Source organism: Chiloscyllium plagiosum, unplaced genomic scaffold (assembly GCF_037043375.1).
Source record: "Chiloscyllium plagiosum isolate Xiang-an unplaced genomic scaffold, Cpla_swu_hap1 HiC_scaffold_27, whole genome shotgun sequence".
NCBI lineage: Eukaryota > Metazoa > Chordata > Chondrichthyes > Orectolobiformes > Hemiscylliidae > Chiloscyllium > Chiloscyllium plagiosum.
In genome coordinates, this window is record NW_028270165.1 from 37971907 (window position 1) to 37990339 (window position 18433).

At 47.2% G+C, this 18433-nt stretch overlaps 1 protein-coding gene across 1 annotated transcript in view; it reads right to left on the reverse strand.

Moving 5' to 3' along the window:
- LOC148143647 (uncharacterized) overlaps window positions 1-18433 on the reverse strand; it is a 267997-nt gene that overhangs the window by 25464 nt on the left and 224100 nt on the right. Inside the window, exon 4 of the mRNA XM_087975254.1 lies at window positions 8384-9107. Coding sequence (XP_087831380.1) covers window positions 8384-9107 — 724 coding nt within the window. The remainder of the gene's footprint in view (window positions 1-8383; window positions 9108-18433) is intronic.

Genomic DNA, 18433 nt, shown 5'->3' on the forward strand with positions numbered 1-18433 from the left:
GCTAGAGGAGGGTGTGGGTGGGGAGAAAGTAGCATAGAGTACAATAGGTGAGTGGGGGAGGGGATGAAGCCGATAGGTCGGGGGCGGGGGGGGGGGGGGGGAGGGTGGAGTGGATAGGTGGAAAAGAAGATAGGCAGGTAGGACAAGTCATGGAGACAGTGCTGAGCTGGAAGTTTGGAACTCGGGTGAGGTGGGGGAAGGGGAAGTGAGGAAACTGTTGAAGTCCATATTGATGCCCTGGGGTAGAAGTGTTCCAAGGCAGAAGATGAGGCGTTCTTCCTCCAGGCGTCTGGTGGTGAGGGAGCGGCGGTGAAAGACGCCCAGGAGCTCCATGTCCTCGGCAGAGTGGGAGGGGGAGTTGAAATGTTGGGCCACGGGGCGGTGAGGTTAATTGGTACGGGTGTCCCGGAGATGTTCCCTAAAGCACTCTGCTAGGAGGCGTCCAGTCTCCCTAATGTAGAGGAGACTGCATCGGGAGCAACGGATACAATAAATGATATTAGGGGATGTGCAGGTAAAACTTTGATGAATGTGGAAGGCTCCTTTAGGGCCTTGAATGGAGGTGAGGGAGGTGGTGTGGTCACAGGTTTTGCAGTTCCTGCGGTGGCAGAAGAAGGTGCCAGGATGGGAGGGTGGGTTGTAGGGGGCACGTGGGCCTGACCAGGTAGTCACAGAGGGAACGAACTTTGCGGAAGGCCGAAAGGGGTGGGGAGGGAAATATATCCCTGGTGGTGGGGTCTTTTTGGAGGTGGCGGAAATGTCGGCGGATGATTTGGTTTATGCAAAGGTTGGTAGGGTGGAAGGTGAGCACCAGGGGCATTCTGTCCTTGTTACGGTTGGAGGGGTGGGGGCGGAGGTGCGGGATGTGGACGAGATGCGTTGGAGGGCATCTTTAACCACGTGGGAAGGGAAATTGCGGTTTCTAAAGGAGGCCGTCTGGTGTGTTCTGTGGTGGAACTGGTCCTCCTGGGAGCAGATACGGCGGAGGCGGAGGAATTGGGAATAAGGGATGGCATTTTTGCAAGAGGTAGGTTTTACCTATGTGAACAATGAAGACTCAGTAGAGCAAAAATGGCAGGAGTTTGTAGGTATAATTGAGGACACTGTACAGAGGTTCATTCCCAAGAAAAGAAAGATTAACCGGGGAGGGATTAGACAACCTTGGCTGACAAAGGAAGTCAGGAAATGTATTAAAGAAAAAGAGAGATCCTATAAAGTGGCTAAGAACAGTGGGAAATCAGAAGATTGGGAAGGATACAAAAGCAAACAGAGGATAACAAAGAGTGTAATAAGAAATGAGAGGATCAAATATGAAGGTAGGCTAGCCAGTAATATTAGAAATAATAGTAAAAGTTTCTTTCCGTACATAAGAAACAAACGACAGGCAAAAGTAGACATTGGGCCACTTCAAACTGATGCAGGAAGCCTAGTGATGGGAGATAAGGAAATAGCAGGAGAACTTAACAAGTACTTTGCGTCAGTATTCACAGTGGAAGACATGAGTAATATCCCAAAAATTAAAGGGTGTCACGGGGCTGAGTTGAGTATGGTTGCCATTACGAAAGAGATAGTGCTAGAAAAGTTAAAAAGTCTTAAAATTGATAAATCTCCTGGCCCCGATGGGATACCCCTAGAGTTCTGAGTGGTGGCTGAGGAAATAGCAGAGGCATTGGTTGAGATCTTTCAAGAGTCACTGGAGTCAGGAAAGGTCCTGGATGATTGGAAGATGGCTGTTGTAATCCCCTTGTTCAAGAAAGGATCAAGGCAAAAGATGGAAAATTATAGGCCAATCAGCTTAACCTCGGTTGTTGGTAAAATTCTAGAATCCATCATTAAGGATGGGGTTTCTAAATTCTTGGAAGAGCAGAGTCTGATTAGAACAAGTCAACATGGATTTAGTAAAGGGAGGTCATGCCTGACAAACCTGTTGGAATTTTTTGAAGAGGTAACAAGTAGGTTAGACCAGGGAAACCCAGTGGATGTGGTCTATCTAGACTTTCAAAAGGCCTTTGATAAGGTGCCACACGGGAGGCTGCTGAGCAAGGTGAGGGCCCATGGTGTTCGAGGTGAGCTGCTGGGATGGATTGAGGATTGGCTGTCTAACAGAAGGCAGAGAGTTGGGATAAAAGGTTCTTTTTCAGAATGGCAACCGGTGACGAGCGGTGTCCCGCAGGGTTCGGTGCTGGGGCCACAGCTGTTCGCATTATATATTAATGATTTGGATGAGGGAACCGGGGGCATTCTAGCGAAGTTTGCCGATGATACGAAGTTAGGTGAACAGGCAGGTAGTACTGAGGAAGTGGGGAGGCTACAGAAGGATCTAGACAGGTTGGGAGAGTGGTCCAGGAAATGGCTGATGGAATTTAACGTGAGCAAGTGCGAGGTCTTGCACTTTGGCAAAAAGAATAAAAGCATAGACTACTTTCTAAATGGTGAGAAAATTAATCAAGCCAAAGCACAAAGGGATCTGGGAGTGCTAGTCGAGGATTCTCTAAAGGTAAACATGCAGGTTGAGTCCGTGATTAAGAAAGCGAATGCAATGTTGTCTCTTATCTCAAGAGGGTTGGAATACAAAAGCAGAGATGTACTACTAAGACTTTATAAAGCTCTGGTTAGGCCCCATTTGGAGTACTGTGTCCAGTTTTGGTCCCCACACCTCAGGAAGGACATACTGGCACTGGAACGTGTCCAGTGGAGATTCACACGGATGATCCCTGGAATGACAGGTCTAACATATGAGGAACGGCTGAGGATACTGGGATTGTATTCATTGGAGTTTAGAAGATTGAGGGGAGACTTAATAGAGACGTACAAAATAATACATGGCTTGGAAAAGGTGGATGCTAGGAAATTGTTTCAGTTAGACGAGGAGACAAGGACCCGTGGACACAGCCTTAGAATTAGAGGGGGTCATTTCAGAACAGAAATGCGGAGACATTTCTTCAGCCAGAGAGTGGTGGGCCTGTGGAATTCATTGCCACGGAGTGCAGTGGAAGCCGGGACGCTAAATGTCTTCAAGGCCGAGATTGATAGATTCTTGTTGTCTAGAGGAATTAAGGGCTACGGGGAGAACGCTGGTAAGTGGAGCTGAAATGCGCATCAGCCATGATTGAATGGCGGAGTGGACTCGATGGGCCGAATGGCCTTACTTCCACTCCTATGTCTTATGGTCTAAGTGTGCGGAACACCTTCTTCACCCCCGTCTACCAATGATGGAACTTTCAAGATCAATGAACACGAACACCCCCGGGTCTCTGTTCTACAACACAACCCAGGCCCTAACATTACCTGTACAAGTCCTGCCCTCCTTTATTTTAGTAAAATGCAACCCCTCACTTATATCCATACCTCTCTCATTCACACGCTCTCTCTCAGACATACACATACAGCACCCTCTCAACACACACACACACCCTCTTGCAGGCTCATTCTCCATCACAATCACACTTTATCAAGCATGCACACATGCAAATACACACTCACTGATGCACAGTCTTATACACAAACTCACATACAAAGGCATTTTGCCCAAAACATCGATTTTCCTGCTCCTCGGATGCTGCCTGACTTGCTGTGCTTTTCCAGCACCACTCTAATCTAGACTATTCCATAGATTCACAACCCTGTGGGAAAAGCACTTCCTCATCTGTCTGAAAGCTCCTCCCTCTAAACTTGAGGCCTAGTCTCTCACACCAGCAGAAATTACCGGACAGGGTAGGGCTTCATCCCCACAATGCAATGAAATTGGAAGATGTTTCCATTGGTAGGAGAGACTAGGACCAGAGGACACAGCTTTAGAAATAAAAGGAAGACCTTTAGGAACAGAGACAAGCGATGTCACCTTTTCTGCCGACAACGAGGAGCATGGACAATGTGTTGGGTGACACCAGCGAGCAGGTGCGCGGAACAGACACAATACGCTGTGGCGATGCTGGTGTTATTGACAGATTTTAAGTGTTCAAATGCCAAGAGGAGAACTAAAGGGTAGAGCCACAGTTCTTTTTCCCCATGTGGCTCTTATAGCTATTGCATTTTCTCTGGCTGCTCAACTTTTTTTTAAATGTCTTTTCGTCAGTGTAGGGGTGAGGTTCACAACTAGAGGGTATAGGTTTAGGTTTAGGGTGAGAGCAGAAAGATATTAAAGGTACCTGAGGGGCAACTTTTCCATGCAGAGGGTGGTGCATGTATGGAATGAACTGCTGGAGGAAGTAGTGGTAGCCGGTATAATTACAGCATTTAAAACACATCTAGATGGGTATATGAATAGGAAGGGATTAGAGGGATATGAGCAAAGTGCTGGCAAATGGGACTAGATTAATTTAGGATATCTGGTTGGCATGGACAGGTTGGACCGAATGGGTCTGTTTCCGTGCTGTACATCTCTGTGACTCTAAATAATAAAGTCTACTTCTCCAAATAACAAGCCATGTTAACAAGGCTTAGTGCACCACATGCTTTACTAACCATTCTCAACAGGTCCTGCCCCTTCAATGACTGAGGAACATATACATGCTGGTGCATAATCTCCTTCACTAGTATTTACACACTACCCTCAGCAATTGCACAAGTAACAGCAAAGGGTAAACAGCACAAGGATTAAACAAACAGTGAGGGGGTAAACAGCACAAGGATTAAACAAACAGTGAGGGGGTAAACAGCACAAGGATTAAACACACAGTGAGGGGGCAAACAGCACAAGCCCCAGTAAAAGTAGATGGAAAGTGAGTGTAAAATGTCACTATGACAGGACAGGCCCCACATTCCTTCCCCTCCGTCCCCCCACAACCTGCCTCACCTTTCACCTCCCGGGCCCAGTACCTTCCAGGTAGCCCCATAGTTGACACAGGGGCCGCCCCACGACCAGTAGAACTCCACCACCCAGGCGGCCGACGAGTTCCCAAGCAGGCCCTTAACCCCATCCGCCTCCAGAATGCTCACCGGCTCCTGCCTGCTGTACAGCCGGCCGGTGTGGCCGTGACACAGCAGCTGCGCCAGGAAGGCGGCGGTGCCCAGTGACGGGTGTCTGCCCCGGGCCGCACGGCGCCATTTTCCTAACGGCCGCCCTCCCGCCGCTTCCCCGCTCGAGCGACTTCTCCTCCCAACCGCCTTCGCCCCCGCGTGACGTCTGCACGGGGGGATGGGCGGGGCCGGGGGAACCTCACCGTCACCAAGCAACAGCCACCTCGCGCTACAACTGCTCATTCACAAAAACAAACTCTCCTGTCTCGCTCTGCAGCTGCAGGGGGGACACTGCCACGTTTCCAGGAGCCCTGTCTACATTGGGAAAGCTCACGGCTCAATTTAAACAGAGATTCCCACATCGAACGGAACGGCATCATATCTAAAGGGGGCAATCTGCATTTTAAAGGGACATGAATATTTGCGGAAATACCCCGTTAAAATGAAGAGATGTAAATGGACGAGATTACATTTCAAAGGGATGTGGCACATTCAAAGGGATATCTTTATATGTAAAGTCACGCAGTTATATCTAAATGAATCTCCATTTCGAAGAGACGTTGCCCTATTTATAAGTAGAGACAATAGGTGTGAATTCTGTCTGTGTCGCAACGTTGAGTCAGACTGACATTTTTCTTAGAAAAGCTCTTCATTTAAATTACATTCTTGAGAAGGTAATTTATAGATTCGGGTGTAGGTTAGGGAGGATTGGCCGTGCTAAGTTACCCATAGTGACCAGGGATGTACAGGTTAGGGTGGCTTGGCCATGGAAATATGGAGTAAGGGGTTGGATATGGCTGGGATACTGTTCAGAGGGCCAGAGAGGAATAGATGGGCTGAATGGCCTGCATTCACATTGTTGGGATTGTATGACCCTCCTCATATAGTATCCATTTTATCTACATCTATCCTGTCAAGCCCCTTTCAGAATTCTACTGGTTTCAATAAAGGTATGCAGCACAGAAACAGACCCTTCGGTCCAATTCGTCCATGCCGACCAGGATTCCAAACGAAACCAGTCCCACTTACCTGCATTTGGCCCATATCCCTCTAAACCTTTCTATTCATGTACCTATCCAAATGCTGTTTAAACGTTGTAAATGTGCCGGCAACTACCACATCGTCACTAAGTTCATTCCACATACAAAGCCACCCTCTTTCAAAATGATGCCCCTCCGGTTCCTTTCAAATCTCTCTCCCCACCTTAAGTAATATGCCCCCAAGTTTTGAGCTCCCCGATGCTAAGCAAGAACCCTTTGCTATTCAGCTTACCTCCACACCTTATTTTATCAATCTTAATGATGTCACCCCCTCATCTCCTCTCCTCCAGTGAATAAAGTCCCAGCCTCTCCCTATAACTCAAACCCTCCTGTCCTGGAACTTCCTGGTAAATCTTTACCGAACCCTCTGTGATAAGAATACTTCAGATTACAGGGCCATCAGAACTGTACTCAGTACTCTGAAAGTGGCCTCACCAACATCCCATACAACCTCAACATGATGTCCCAACCCCTGTACTCAATGGTGTGAACAATGAATGCTCTGCTGCTAAATACCTTCTTAACTACCCTGTCTATCAGTGATGCAACTTCTAACGAACTATGTACCTGAACACCACTCCCCCATGTCTGTCTGTTCTATAACATGACCCAGGGCCCTACCATTATCTGTACAAGTCCTGCCCTTTCTTGTTTTAGCAAAATGCAACCCCTTGCTTGTATTAATACCTCTCTCACACATGCTCCCCCTCACACACACACACACACACACCCCAATACTCTCTCAGGCTTATACTCCATCACACTCACACTTTACCAAGCATGTACACACTCTCACGCACAAATTCACATGCACCCACACACAATTCTATGGGGTGAATTTGTATTGGCAGAATTATATTTGCAGATGTATTCAATTTTGCTGAAAAAGCACACAATTTCCAGACAGTCAATCCATGTAATATTTTATGAATTTGGAAATAGAACCAGTCTGACTCAAGATTAGAATACTGTCAGACTCAATTCTCAGGAAGAAAGTGAGGACTGCAGATGCTGGAGATCAGAGCTGAAAAGGTGTTGCTGTAAAAGCGCAGCAGGTCAGGCAGCATCCAAGTAGCAGTAGAATCGACGTTTCGGGCATGAGCCCTTCTTCAGACCTTTCCTGAAGAAGGGCTCATGCCCGAAACGTCGATTCTCCTGCTCCTTGGATGCTGCCTGACCTGCTGTGCTTTTCCAGCAACACATTTTCAGACTCAATTCTCACACCTTTAAATGCATTGTCTGAGCGGAGATGTCATCTTTTTTATAAAACCTTAAGTCATCTCAAGAATGTGACTTAAGAGATGTTCTGGCAGTTACACATTAATGAACCAAAACCTACACCCATTCTAAGAGATGAAAGACTTGACAGCAATCTAGGCTTGTTCAATATATTCCATCAGTTGCATGATACTGATCTTTTGATATACATTCTGTGTCTTACAATGCGGCTCCACAGCTACCCGATGAAGGAGCAGCACTCAGAAAGCTAGTGCTTCCAAATAAACCTGTTGGACAACAACCTGGTATTGGGTGATTTCTTTTTAACTTTATCAACCCAGACTAATACCGACACCTCCACATCATTTCTAGTGAACACAGCCCACACCTCCTGGTGCTGTCAGTAAACTTTACAATGCTGATGAAACAACGCAGTACCTGAAAGATTTACAATTTCTCACGATACTAGCTTCTCATTCACTGCTCCATCTGATACATGACATTGGAAACTCAGTGCAGGAGGCTGAAACGAAGGAGCAGCTTTAAACTAAAAACGTCTTCCAGCTCAAAGCTTTCAATGAGAGTCTGAGCCCGGCGGTAAGTTCAGGTAACCTTTATTGTGACTCAACTTAGTTACATCTTCAGATTCCCCCCTGCAAAAAGGCATAGACAAAGTAACTGCTTTTTAAACAGCTCAAGATCAAAGCCCACACACACCCCACTGTCTTTACTATTGGGCAGCACCAGGTTGTAATTGGATCCTTGTTACAGCCGTAATCCGGAGGAAGTATTGCCACACTCAGCAATTTCAACCCATACCCTGTATCCTGGTAAGTTTCTCCCTGCTCATTTGCCAGTGGGGAGAGGGCAGTGCAGAGTCAACCAGACTGCTGTGGGTCTGGAGTCATGTGTAGGCCAGACCGAGTGAAGGATGCTGATGGAACGACTGAATGAATACTCTCCCACAATGGCGGTTCCCTTTCCTAACAAGGGAGAGAGTGAATCAGATGGGGGCTTTCTCCCCCACACCACCCACTCCCCCTGCCATCTGTCGTGGTGGGATTCAAACCCGGGAGTCGCCGGAACCGGATTGATAGTCCAATCGATAATGGCACTTGACCGTTACTCCTTCAATCCCCCTGCGATGGCACGTGAACTCACTGGTGCTTCCGCAGGTGGGAGGAGCGGGTGAAGCCCTTCCCGCACTGAGAGCAGGTGAACGGCCTCTCCCCGGTGTGGACCTGCTGGTGCCTCAGCAGGGTGGAAGATGTGCTGAAGGCCTTCCCACACTCGGGGCAGCTGAAGGGCCTTTCCCCCGTGTGGACCCACTGGTGGGTCAGCAGGGTGGAGACCTGAGTAAAGGCCTTCCCGCACTCGGGGCAGCTGAAGGGCCTCTCCCCCGTGTGGACCCGCTGGTGGGTCAGCAGGGGGGAGACCCGAGTAAAGGCCTTCCCGCACTCAGGGCAGTTGAAGAGCCTCTCCCCCGTGTGGATCCGCTGGTGGGTCTGGAGGCTGGAGTAATTGCTGAAGGCCTTCCAGCACTCAGAGCAGCTGAAGGGCCTCTCCCCCGTGTGGACCCGCTGGTGGGCCAACAGGGCAGAGAAAAACATGAAGGCCTTCCCACAATCGGGACAGCTGAAGGGCCTTTCCCCTGTGTGGTCCTGCTGGTGGGCCAGCAGGTGGGAGGAATGTCTGAAGGCCTTCCCGCAGACAGGGCAGGGGAATGGCCTCTCCCCGGTGTGACTGCGCCGATGAGTCTCCAGGGCAGACGGGAAACGGAAGCCTTTCCCACAGTCGCCACACTTCCACAGTTTCTCCACGGGGCGGGATTCCTCAGGTTTCTCCATGGATGATGCTTCAGCCGCACACAATCGAATTTCCAGCCCCTTCCTGTTGTGAATTCCTCTTTCCAGGTCGTATAGCTGCTACACGCTCCACGCACAGTGCGCTGCAACAGTGGGGTCTCTCGTCCAGTCCCAGTGATGCTGAAAACATACTCACTCAGTCAGGAACCAAAAAGCTTTGATCCCTCTCACAGAAATCAGTCGAAAATCGTTGCGGTCCTGGTGGACTGAAAGACTGTCAGACATTCACGGCGAAGTGAGGATCGCAAATGCTGGAGAGTCAGTCGAAAAATGTGGCACTGGAAAAGCACAGGGATGTCAGACAGCATCCGAGGAGCAGGAGGGTCAATGGTTTGGGCATAAGCCCTTCATCTGTTGATTGAGAAACTTCTGCCATCAGATCTTCAAATACGCTGTAAAAAGAGATTACAAAAGTCATCACTGCCAGTGCAGGGTGGAAATTCTGAACAAGCAATTCTACTTTCTGCCGAATATTCTTTTCTTTTATTATTCCACAAAATTGAAAGCACCATCCCACTCTCTCTCCCCCTCTGTTCTCACTCCCCTCTAACCAATTCCCCTGAAGGTGCTGATTCAGGATCTTACAGGGGCAGAAAAGCAAAAACATCAAGACTGACATCTCTCTGAATTTTCGATACCACCACCTGAAAGTTAATATCTTTCACAACACTGGGATCCTGCTGAGAGTGAGCAGGTCTGATTTTGGGAAGCAAACACAATGTGTGTCAATTCAGGGTGAACCTGCCACGCAGCTTCTTTAGGAACAACCAGACACAAAATGGTTAACATCCCCGGGAAGGGGAAGCAAAATGACACCAGAGAGAAATTGAATATACTGATAGGGCAAACATTAGTGGAAAGCCAGAGTCATAGAGGTATACAGTACAGAAACAGACCCTTCGATCCAACTCGTCTGTACCGACCAGATATCGTAAATCAATCTGGAACCGTTTGCTCACACGTGGCCCATAGCTGGGGTCATCCCCACCCCCCTGTCCTGAGACCTTGATGCCTCCAAGCTGACCTTCAAAGGTTTGGTTTTTCCTTCCATTCTTTCCCGGTTGTCTTTTGTAAGTTTTGAAAACTTTCCCAATCCTCTGAGTATAGGATTTGGGAAGTTGTGTTGTCGCAGTACAGGACATTGGTTAGGCCACATTTGGAACATTGCACACAATTCTGGTTTCCTTCCTATCAGTAAGATGTTGTGAAACTTGAAAGGGCTCAGAAACATTTACAAGGATATTGCCAGGGTTGGAGGATTTGAGCTAAAGGGAGGCTAGGGCTGTTTTCCCTGGAGCGTTGGAGGCTAAGGGGTGACCTTATAGAGGTTTATAAAATCATGAAGCGCATGGATAGGATAAATAGGCAAAATCTTTTCCCTGCGGTGGGGGGAGGGGGAGGTCCAGAACAAGAGAGCACAGGTTTCCGGTGAGGGCGGAAAAAAACCCAAAAGAGATCTGAGGGGCAACCTTTTCACACAGAGGGTAGTAAATGTATAGAATGAGCTGCAGGAGGAAGTGGTGGAGGCTGGTCCAAATACAACATTCAAAAGGCAGCTGGATGGGTACATGAATGGGTAGGGTTTAGAGGGATATGGGCCAAGTGCTGGTAAATAGGATAGATTAATTTCAGATATCTAGTCAGCATGGACGAGATGGACTGTTTCTGTACTGTATAGCTCTATGGCCATCTACTTCATTTTGAAATTTTTGCACTACCACTTGGAACACCCTGGTAGGGTTCAGAGAATGCCAGGTCCTGACATCTCCTTCCTCACGTCTCCTGTGTATTTTAAATCAATAGTACCATTTGTATGTTACTGGGTTAGTACTTTAAACACAGACACATACAATATAATCAGAATTTCTATTCGGTACAGACAGGGATGACTTGTTTCAACTTTGCTAACAGGGTATCAGAAGGGGAGCATCTGCAGACAGAAATCTTGGAAGAAATTCCATAACAAGATCTGACAGGGTCACTCAATATCATTGGGGGGGGGTTGAATCTGGAAAGAGAAATCCGTTCGACCTGCTTCAAAAGGTACTGGACATCAGTGTGAGCAGAGGAGCATTCAGAGAGGAACACACCAGTGAACTGAGCTTTAACTGGTTACACAGAATGAGTGTGTGTGTCCCAGTGAACTGACTTTGGAAAAGAGCTTTAACCGGTTACACAGACTGAGAGGGGGGCTGGGGCATTTATTTTACCCTGGAGCATCAGAGCCTGTGGGGTGACCTTAGAGAGGTTTATAAAATCGTGAGGGGCATAGATAGGGCAAATAGCCTAGGTCTTTACCCGCCAGTGTGGGGGAGTCAAAAACCAGAAGGCATAGGTTTAAGGTGAGAAGGGAAAGATTTAAAAGGAGCCTAAGGGACAACTTTTCATGCAGAGGGTTGTGCATGTATGGAATGAACTGCCAGAGGAAGTGGTGGAGGTGGGTACAATTGCAATGTTTTCGAGGCATTTGGTTGGGTATATGAATAGGAAGGGTTTGGAGGGATATGGGCCGGGTGCAGCCAGGGGGGATTAGATTGGGTTGGAATATCTGGTCAGCATGGATGAGTTGGGCCGAAGGGTCTGTTTCCGTGCTGTACAGCTTTATGACTCTATGACTAGCACTCAAGAGCATGGCTCCTTCATCAGGTAATTGTGGAGAATAAAATCATAAGGCACAGAATGGATGGAAAAACATTACAGTGCACTGAAATGATAGGTAGAAAAACACTGGATTGTTAAGTCTTTCATCTTTTAGTATGGGCTGCTCATATCATTCATTTGTAAATCCCAGAATTTCCTGAAAGACATCTTCTTGAGATAACTCAAAGTTTTATAACAAAACGTGACATCTCAGATCTGACAATGCATTAAAGGTGTGAATTCAGAGTCTGTCTGTATCCCAATCTTGAGTCAGACTGGTTCTATTTCCAAAGTGGAACTTACAAAATATTACATGGATTGAACAGCCTGCAGATTGTGCATTTTTGAGAAAAATAGAATGTCTCTGCAAATATAATTCTGCAAATACAAATTCACCCCCATGGATGTATGTGTGTGAATGAGACAGAGAAAAGTCTATTTTGTGCTGTATATCCCTATGTCTACTTGATAACAGATGCTTTATTTCTGTTGGTGTAAATATTGTTGTAAATCATAGCGGGGTATGAATAGTTAGATGTTAGGGTGAGAGAATGCCTCAAGAGGGGCACTATAAGAATCCTGGGAGAACCCTATTTCTGGTTTACTTCCTCATGAACAAACATTAAGCATGAGCATTTATTTATTTCTAATTTTGTTCTGTTTCTCTTGTTTGATTCCCAGCTAGGACTACACTCTGTGTCTGAGAGATTGTGGCTTGAGTCTTGAATAACTGAATGTTTTATTGTTCCAGAAGGTGTGGGGGTGGGGATCAAGGCTTCAGCAGAAATCCAGCAGAGCAGAGAACAGACCAATATCTTACTCTGTGGGAAACTGAAATCCGAGCTGATCGTGGCTGATATATCCATTGGCTCAGCTCTTCCTCCCTGCATTATCCCAACTACCCTTAATTCCCTGACCATGAAAACCCATCCAATTGTGTCTTGAATATACTTAATGAAGATGCCTCTACTGATTCCTTTGGCAGAGAACTCCATAGATTGACTACTCTCAAGGAAAAGCAGTTCCTCCTCATCTGTCCTAAATGGCACGGTGGCACAGTGTGTAGCAATGCTGCCTCACAGCGCCAGAGACCCGGGTTCAATTCCTGCCTCGGGCAACTGTCTGTGTGGGTTTCCTCCGGGTGCTCTGGTTTCTTCCCACAGTCCAAAGATGTGCGGGTTAGGTGAATTGGCCATGCTAAATTGCCTGTAGTGTCAGGTGTAGGGGAGTGGATCTGGGTGGGTTGCTCTTCTGAGGGTTGGTGAGGTCTTGTTGGAGTAGTGCATCCACCACTACCACTGGACATTCATTCCATATATGAACCACTCTCTGTTTATGAAAACCTTTTCCCGAATCGGTCCACGCCGTGCATTCATTTGCAGCAACCGAAAGGAAAGGGAAGAAAAAAGATTGAATCCAAGAATGAAAAAAAAGGAAAAGGAGTTGAGAAGAGAGTGCCGTACTCACAGATGGTTGACAGAGTAAGGAGGTTGCAGTCTGGAACAAACTCACTCTCCATTCAGAGACAGAGCAGCAGCAGCTTCCGAAGCTCGTGTTCCAACTTCTGCAGTCAGACAATAGGAAGGCACTGATTGGCAGGAGGACCAGTCACCTTCCGGTCCTCCAAGACTTCCGATTGGCCCACCAAAAGAAAGTCGCGAGGCGGGCTTTGCGTGCAGTGAGGAGCATGCGCAGTTTCATCCAGACGCTGGCGAGCATGTGCAGTCTGCTCTCTGGCGATGCTGTTGTTCCTGACAGAATTGAAGTGTCTGAATGCCAAGAGAAGTTAAAAAAGGGAGATCCACCCTTTCTTCCCCCTGTGATTCCTACCTTTCCTACACGCTCCATGACTTTATAAATCGAAATAAGGTCACCCGACAACTTGTGGTCGTCGATAGGGCGAACAGAAGTGTACTCAGTCCTCTCCACGTGGTCTCACCAATATCCTGTACAACCTCAACGTGATGTCCCAACTCCTGCACTGAACGGTGTGAACAATGAAGGAAAGTGTGCTAAACGCCTCTTTCACAACCCTGTCTACCAATGATGCAACTTCCAAAGAACTATGTCCCCGATTTGGAGATGCCAATGTTGGACTGGGGTGTACGAAGTTAAAATTCACACCACACCAGGTGATACTCCAACAGGCTCATTTGTAAGCACAGCTTTTGGAGCGTTGCTCCTTCATCAGGTGATTGTGTCTTATGTTCCTGCTCCACAAACACCCCATGAAGGAGCTGCTTGTGCTTCCAAATAAACCAGTTGGACGATAACCTGGTGTTGAGAAATGTTTAACTTTATGTACCTGAACCCCTCCCCCACCATGTCTCTCTGTTCTCCAACATAAAACAAGGCCCTACCATTAACTGGACAAGTTCTGCCCTTGTTTTAGCAAAATGCAACGTCTTCCCTTCATCTGTCACGCTCTTTCGGACACTCTCACACACACCCTAACACTCACACCGTCTCACAAGCTTATACTCCATCAAACACACACTTCATTAGCATGCATGCACAAACTCGCATGCACGCACACTCTCGTGCGCACACAGTCTCACATAAGTCTATGGGGTGAATTTGCATTTGCAGAATTATATTTGCAGATATATTCAATTTTGCTCAAAAGCCACACACACTGCATGTAATATTTTATAATCCATGTAATATTTTATAAATTCCCACTTTGGTTAATAGAACAAATCGGATTCAAGATTGGGATACAGACTCGAACATCACACCTTTTATGCAGTATCTGAGCTGAGATGTCACCTATTTTTATAAAACCTTAAACCATCTCGACAAGGTGAATTAAAAGTAATTCTGGGGTTTACATATTAATGAACTAAAACCTGCAACCAATGGTAAAAGATGAAAGACTAATCCGCAATCTAGATTTATTCAATATCTTATCAGTTGCATGACATCGTCAGCTTTTGCTATAAATTCTGTGTCTTATGATTCTGCTCCACAGCTACCTGATGAAGGAGCAGCGCTCCAAAAGCCTGGGGCGGCATGGTGGCACAGTGGTTAGCACTGCTGCCTCACAGCGCCAGAGACCCGGGTTCAATACCCGCCTCAGGCGACTGACTGTGTGGAGTTTGCACGTTCTCCCCGTGTCTGCGTGGGTTTCCTCTGGGTGCTCTGGTTTCCTCCCACAGTCCAAAGATGTGCAGGTCAGGTGAATTGGCCATGCTAAATTGCCCATAGTGTTAGGTAAGGGGTAAATGTAGGGGTATGGGTGGGTTGCGCTTCGGCGGGGCGGTGTGGACTTGTTGGGCCGAAGGGCCTGTTTCCACACTGTAAGTAATCTAATCTAAAAAAGCCAGTGCTTCCAAATAAACCATTTGGAAGATAACCTGGTGTTGTGTGATTTTTAACTTTATCCACCCCAGTCCAACACCGGCACCTCCACATCGTTTCCAGTGGACACAACCACACCTCCCAGTGCTGCCAGGAAACTGTACAATGACAATGGGATGATTTAGTACCTGCACTCCTGAAAAATTCACAATTTCTAACAATACTGGCTACTCATTCACTGCTGCAACTGATACACAACATTGGAAACATCGTCCCGGAAGCTGTCAGAAATGAGCACAGCAGGTCAGGCAGCATCTGAGGAGCAGGAAAATCAATATTGCCCGAAATGTCGATTTTCCTGCTCCTCAGATGCTGCCTGACCTGCTGTGCTTTGCCAGCACCACTCATCTTGACTCTGATCTCCAGCATCAGCAGTTCTCACTTTCACCTGTACGAAACGTGCAGTTTTAAAACAAAAATCTGTTGCAATTCAAAGCTCTCAATGAGAGTCTGAGCTCGGCGTGAAGTTCAGGTAATCTTTATTGCGACCCAACTTTGTTACAGCTTCAGAATCTCCCAGCAGAAAGGCATAGAAAAAGTAGCAATGTTTTAAAAACAGCCCACAGTCAAAGTGCACACACTCCCTCCAACCCCTCACTTTCTTCATTATTGGTCACCACCAAGTTGCCCTTTGTAATTGGATCCTTGGTACATCCTTAACCCGGAGAAAGTATTGCCTCACTCAGCTTTTTCAACCCTTATCCTGTATCCAAGTAAGTTGGATGGGCAGTTCAGAGTCAACCATACTGCTGTGGGTCTGGAGTCACGTGTAGGCCAGACCGGGTAAAGGATGCAGCTGGGACGACTGAGTGAATCCTCTCCCACAACGACAGTTTATTTCCCTAAAAAAGAACTGAGTGAATCAGGTGGGGGTTTTCTTCCACCCCGACCTCACCGACAATGGTTTCACCGTTAGATTCTGAACTCCAGATTTCTGACTAAATTCCAATTCCACCATCTACCGCGATGGGAATCGAACCCGGGAGTCCCCGGAACCGAGTTGATAGTCCAGTCGATAATGGCACTCGGCCATCATTCCTTCAATCCCCCTGCGATGGCACACGAACTCGCTGGTGGCTCACCAGGTAGGAGGAGCGGGTGAAGGCCTTCCCGCACTCGAGGCAGCTGAAGGGCCTCTCCCCCGTGTGGACCCGCTGGTGGGTCTGGAGGTTGGAGGCCTGGGAAAAGGCCTTTCCACACTAGTGGCAGCTGAAGGGCCTCTCCCCCATGTGGACCCGCTGGTGGGTGTGGAGGTTGGTGGAATCACTGAAGCCCTTCCCACAGACAGGGCAGGGGAATCGCCTCTCCAAAGTGTGGCAGTGCCGATGAGTCTCCAGGGCAGATGGGAAATGGAAGCCTTTTTTGCAGTTGCCACACTTCCACAGTTTCACCACAGGGTGGGATTCCTCTGGTTTCTCCATGGCCGGAGCGTCAGCCACACACAAACGTGTGCAGAGCCTATCCCCACTGTGAATTCCTCTTTCCAGGCCATATAACTGCTTCAGGCTCCACACTCAGTGCACTGCAACGGTAGGGTCTCTCATCCAGTCCCACTGATGCTGAAAACGTCCCCAAACAGGAACCAAAACGCTTTACTCCTTCTCACAGAATCATAGTTGAAAACTGTTGCAATCCCGATGGATTGAGTGACTGTCAAAGTGAGGACTGCAGACACTGGAGAGTCAGATTTGAAAAGTGCAGTGCTGGAAAAGCACAGCAGGTCAGGCAGCATCTGAGGAGCAGGAGAGTCAACAGTTTGGGCATAAAGCCTTCATCTGTTGGTTTTGAAACTTCCGTCTTCAGATCTTCAAATACTCTGTAAAGAGAGATTACAAAAGCCATCACTGTCAGTGCAAGGTAGAAATTCTGAACAAGGAATTCTACTTTCTGTGGAATATTCTTTTCTTTTGTTATTCCACAAAATTGAAAGCACCATCCCACTCTCCCTTCCCCTCTGTTCTCACTCTGCTCTAACTAATTCCCTGAAGGTGCTGATTCAGGATCTTAAAGGGGCAGAAAAGCGAAAACCTAAAGACTGACATCTCTCTGCATTTTGGATAACTCCACAACACTGGGATACAGTTGGCAGTGAGCAGGTCTGATTCTGGGAAGCAAACATAAGTGTGTCAATTCATGGGGTAACCTGCAATGCAGCTATTTGTGGAACAAAATGGTTAACGTCCCCAGGAAGGTGGGAGCAAATTGAGACATCAAGGCATTAACACCGACATACGTCAGTGAAACTCTTCTGCTCCGAGTCAGGGCAAAACATCTTTGAAAGCTGCTCTGAAAGTCCAGCCTTCACAACCACACTTCTGCTTTCACCAAAGATAATTAGAGTCATACAGCACGGAAACAGACCCTTAGGCCCAACTTATCCGAGCTGACCAGGTATCGTAAATTAATCTAGTCACATTTGCCATCACTTGGCCCCTATATGGGCCGGGTGCTGGCAGCTGGGACTACATTGGGTTGGCTATCTGTTCGGCAAGAATGAGTTGGACAAAAGGGTCTGTTTCCGTGCTGTACATCTCTGTGACTCCAGTCGCATTTGCCATCACTTGGTCCCGATCCACTGAACCCTTCGTATTCATACACCTATCCACATGCCTTTTAACTGTTGGAATTGTACCAGACCCCACCACCTCGTCTGGCAGCTCATTCCATAACTGCACCACCCTCTCCATCAAAAACGTTGCCCCTGAGATCTCTTTTACATCTCCCCCACACCCACCCCCCCCCCCCACCCGGGCACAATGGGTAATTTAGAACCGCCAATCCACCCTAACCTGCACATCCCTATACACTATGGATAATTTAGCATAGCAAATCCCCCCTAAAATGGATAAAGTTACAAATCATACAACACCAGGTTGGAGACCAATAGGTTTCTTTTAAACACTAGCATTTGGAGTACTGCTCCTTCATTAGGTGGTTATGGAGAATAAGGTCATAAGACATAGAATTTATGGAAAAACATGACAGTGATCTGCCACTGAAATGACAGTGTCCATGTCATTGAAATGACATGTTGAACAAACCTGGATTGTTCAGTCTTTCATCTTTTCGATTGGGTCATTAACATGCAAATTCCAGAACTACCTGTAAGGCACCTTCTCAAGAGAACTTAAAGTTTTATAACAAAAAGTGACATTTCAGCCCAGCTCTTAAAATATAATTCTGCAAACATACACAAACAAGTCCACGGGAGTGATTGTGTGTGTGTGGTGTGTGCGCGCATGAGAGAGAGAAAAAGTCTATATCCATCCTGTATGTCTCTGTCTATTTGAGAACAGATGCCTTACTTCTGTTGGGGTAAGTATTGTTGTAAATCATAGCTGGGTACTAATA